Source organism: Trichosurus vulpecula, chromosome 2 (assembly GCF_011100635.1).
Source record: "Trichosurus vulpecula isolate mTriVul1 chromosome 2, mTriVul1.pri, whole genome shotgun sequence".
Taxonomy (NCBI): Eukaryota; Metazoa; Chordata; class Mammalia; order Diprotodontia; family Phalangeridae; genus Trichosurus; species Trichosurus vulpecula.
Window position 1 is genome coordinate 14,945,924 of NC_050574.1, and position 4,531 is coordinate 14,950,454.

General features: G+C 37.9%; 1 protein-coding gene across 1 annotated transcript; it reads left to right on the forward strand.

The window, feature by feature from the left end:
• The first annotated feature begins 2,056 nt into the window (after positions 1-2,056).
• LOC118839733 (zinc finger protein 260-like) lies at positions 2,057-4,149 on the forward strand. Its single transcript, XM_036747260.1, has one exon. The coding sequence runs from the start codon at positions 2,091-2,093 to the stop codon at positions 4,116-4,118; it is 2,028 nt and encodes a 675-aa protein (XP_036603155.1). The 5' UTR covers positions 2,057-2,090; the 3' UTR covers positions 4,119-4,149.
• Positions 4,150-4,531: the final 382 nt, after the last annotated feature.

The following is a 4,531-nucleotide window of genomic DNA, read 5'->3' on the forward strand; positions in this document are numbered from 1 at the left end:
ATTGAAAAATTCAGTCAATGGAGTGGAAACAAAGTAAGTTATCAGAGCCATTCAACTAATTATATTTCAAAGAAACAGAGAGAGCCCTGACTAACAAAAAGGAAGCTGGCCTTGGAGACTATACCTGTGGTCAAGTCTGACCTCTGACTATTGTTTTTGTGACCTGGGGCAAGTCACTTAACTTCTTAGCACTTCAGGTGACCACACATATTGTACTGAGAGTACTGTCTTCACCTTGTTTTCCCTAGACTGGAGAAATAGCAGGACCAGAGAACAATATTCCAGAAGAAAAATATATAAAATTAGGTGAAATGATTGAATTACCTTTAAAAATACTAATTGCTCAGATTAATAAAAACAAGTAATAGAGATTCTGAATAACTTCATCTCAGAAAAAGAAATTGAGTAAGCCATAATTAAACTCCCAGAGAGGGGGAAGAACCAAACCAACAACCAATCAACCTCCTGGTCTAGATGGATTTATAAGAGAACTGTCATCTTACATCTAAAAATCAGATAGTCCTGTTGACATAAAAAAGCAGAGCAAAGACACCTCACCCTCCTCAGTACTGGTCCCTTTTACAAATCCAGTGGTCTCCAGTTGACTATAATTTGGTGTAGCAATGGAAGCTCATTGAAGGCAGGCACAGTTTTTGTTTGGTCTTTGTAACTCAGAGCCTACAATAGTGTCCACAGCAGATGCTTTATCAATAAATGTTTGTTGAAGAAAAGCTTTGTGGATTGGGCAACACGATTTATTTACAAGCTATTTCTAAGGACACAGGGCAATTGTTCCTGTATTTAAAGATGACAATGATGTGTCCCCCTTTTGTGTTCTCTGCTCTACTAATCTGTTGTTCTTCCTACTTTGGGTTCTTTCTCATCAGACCTTGCTTCCACATCTCTAGCCTTCTCTAGTTCTTCTGGGATAGGAGAGAATTTAGCCAAATTCACCAAATATTTTACCTCATTTTGAGGTTTAACTAAAATTGCTACACCTTTTGTCTCACGTGTCTGGTTCTTAAATCACTTCTTCCTCATCTGGTACTTGTGCAGATGCTTTCTTGGGACTACCTTTGTTGATATTACAGGGACTACCCTGTTTCATCTGTGAACCATACTTGTCTCTGCTCTTTGAAATCTTTTTGTTGTTGTTCACCAGTGTGTTAGATATCCAGCCTTGCCTTGTATCATCTGCAGATATCAAAAGAAAGTCTTCTTTGAAGTCATTGATAATTGTCAAATATGACATAACCAAGTCCATGTGATAGCAAAGACTTCTTTCAAGGTTGCCATCAACCCGTTAATGAAAACTCTTTGGTCGTTATAGTTTAAACAGTTTAAAACTTTGTTTTAGCATACTATATCCAAACCACTTTCTACTTTCTTAATCTGCGAAAATAGCATGAAAGATTTTGTCAAATATGATGCCATAGTCAGCATATATTATAAGTGCTGTGACAGACTAAAGGCCCATCGTTAGAGGATAAATAGCTAGATGTGGTATGGTTTGTTTATACCAATTCTTTTCAGTTATTTACAAACCATCTGGTTTTATAAATTTATCAGTCACCTCCATTCAAACTTGGTATTGGTAGTTTTCAGAATTTTCTCTTTCCAAATTCTCTTTAGTCTTCATGTCCCTATTCTTTGGTGTTGGTTTCTTAAAGCTTAACTGTCTGATTAATCACTGATCTTTTCAATAGTTCAGTGGGACATAAAACTTTTAGCTTGGATACTTGAATTTAATTTGTCTTCCTTGATATGATGTCTGAAAACTTTATTTTTAACAGTCACTTAACTATGCTGAGCCTCAGTTTCCTCATATTTATAAGGTGTAATACCTGCCCTACTTTGATCCCAGTCTTGTTGTTACAGTCCAGTATTATATATAAGTTCTTTGGAAAGTAAATAACGACAAATGGGAGCTAAAGTCAAGTTTGGGTGTTATTCTTGATTAAGGAAACAGAAAGTGAGACAAAGTGTAAAGCAGTTCACTTTCTGCCAGTAAGGGGAAAAGGATATATTTCTATTTTTTATTTCCTTCAGATTGGGAGACTAGGCCTGAAACCAGTGAGTCTCTTCCCAAGATGGCCATTTCTATGGATGAATCATCGCAGGAGAGACACACATGTGACAGCCCCCAGGACTTCAAATTGGGAGAAGGTTTGGAATATGATGTCAAGTTAGAAAAGAAGCAGAGAAACCAGGAAAATCATTCAGGCCACTTGAAAGTTACCTCCCAGGAAACTCTTCCTAAAGAGCAAAGTGAAGAATGTCTTAACGTTGAGAAAAGCTTCAGTCTGGAGTCATTCATTTCTCTACAGCAGAAGGATCCTGTCACAGCAAGTCAACATGAATGTGATACCGATGAAAAGAACTTCAGGCAATATTCAAACCTGGTTAAACATATAGAAATCAACTCAGGGAATACATTTTCTAATTGTAATGAATGGGAGACATGCTTCAATTATCAGTCTGACCTTATTCATTTTCATAGAAACCCTAATGGAGAGACAGCTTATAAAAATAGTCAGTGTGAGAAAGTCATTAGCTGGGGCACAGACTTCATTGGACAACAGAAGATTCACACTGGAGAAAAACCTTATAAGTGTAATGAGTGTGGGAAGGCCTTTAGCCAGAGCACAAAACTTATTTACCATCAGAAAATTCATACTGGTGAGAAACCCCATAAATGTAATGAATGTGGTGTTTCCTTCATGCATCACTCATCCCTTACTTACCATCAGAGATTTCATACTGGAGAGAAAGCTTATGAATGTAATCAGTGTGGGAAGGCCTTCAGCTGGAGCACAGATCTTATTAGACATCAGAGAATCCACACTGGAGAAAAGCCTTATAAATGTAATGAATGTGGGAAGGCCTTTATCCAGAATACAAAGCTTATTTATCATCAGAAAATTCATACTGGAGAGAAACCCCATAAGTGTAATGAATGTGGTACAGCCTTCATCCATCACTCATCTCTTACCTACCACCAGAGAGTTCATACTGGAGAGAAACCTTATCAATGTAATCAATGTGGGAAGGCCTTTAGGCGTAGTACAGACCTGATTAGACATCAGAAAATTCATACTGGAGAAAAGCCTTATAAATGTAATATATGTGGGAAAGACTTCACTCAGAGCTCATCCCTTACTGTACATCAGAGAATTCATACTGGAGAAAAACCCCACAAATGTAACGAATGTGGCAAGGCCTTCAGTGAACACTCATCCCTTATTTGTCATCAGAGAATTCATACTGGGGAGAAATCTTATGAATGCAATCAATGTGGGAAGGCCTTCAGGCAGAGTGCAAACCTTACTGTACATCAGAGAATTCATACTGGAGAGAAACCTCATGAATGTAATGAATGTGGTAAAACCTTCATCCAACATTCATCTCTCATTTATCATCAGAGAATTCATACTGGAGAGAAATCTTATGAATGCAGTGAATGTGGAAAGGCCTTCAGACGGAGCACTGACCTTATTAGACATCAAAAAATTCATACTGGAGAGAAGCCTTATAAATGTAGTGAATGTGGAAAGGCCTTCATTCGGAGTTCCTCTCTTTCTGTACATCAGAGAATTCATACTGGAGAAAAACCTTATGAATGTAGTCATTGTGGGCAGGCTTTTAGCTGGAGTAGAGACCTTATCAGACATCAGAATATTCATACTGGAGAGAAGCCATTTAAATGTAATGAATGTGGGAAGGCCTTTACTCGTAGGTCTTCCCTTACTGTACATCAGAGAAATCATACTGGAGAGAAACCTTATGAATGTAATCAATGTGGGAAGGGCTTCAGTAGGAGCACAGAACTTATTAGACACCAGAAAATTCATAGTGGCGAGAAGCCTTATAAGTGTAATCAATGTGGGAAGGCTTTTGGCTGGAGCACAGACCTTATAAGACATCAAAAAATCCATAGTGGAGAGAAGCCTTATAAATGTAATGAATTTAATCCAATTCAGTTTAATGAACATTTATTAGCCTACTTTATGCAAGGCCCTATGCTAGACACTGGGGATACAAAAAGAGAAATGATGCAATCCCTGACCTCAATGAGCTTACATTCTATTGAAAGGAACAATATGTACACAGATAACTAAATACATTGTAATTTCTTGGGTTGGAAGCAAACTTAACCACTGAAGAGATCAGGAAAGGCCTCTTAGAAGATGTGGTCCTTGAGCTAAGCTTTCCAGAGAGCTGGGCTTCTCAAGAGTTATCAGTGAGGAGGGAGAGCTTACCAGGCACAGACAGGAAATTTAAGGTTGTGTATTTGGAAAGGTCTTTACACAGCACACATCTTACTGTACATGAGACAATTCAGAGTCCTGTGAAACTCCATTATCAATAGTCCTTCCTTGTTTACTATCAAAGAATTCATCCCAGAGAGTGGTTTCATGATTTTGCTGATTGTGGGAAATCTTTCCCCTTTGGAAACTACACTTTCAGTTGAACAAACATTTGTTTTAATACATACTGTTTATGCACTGAACTTTATGCTAGAGGCTGGAGT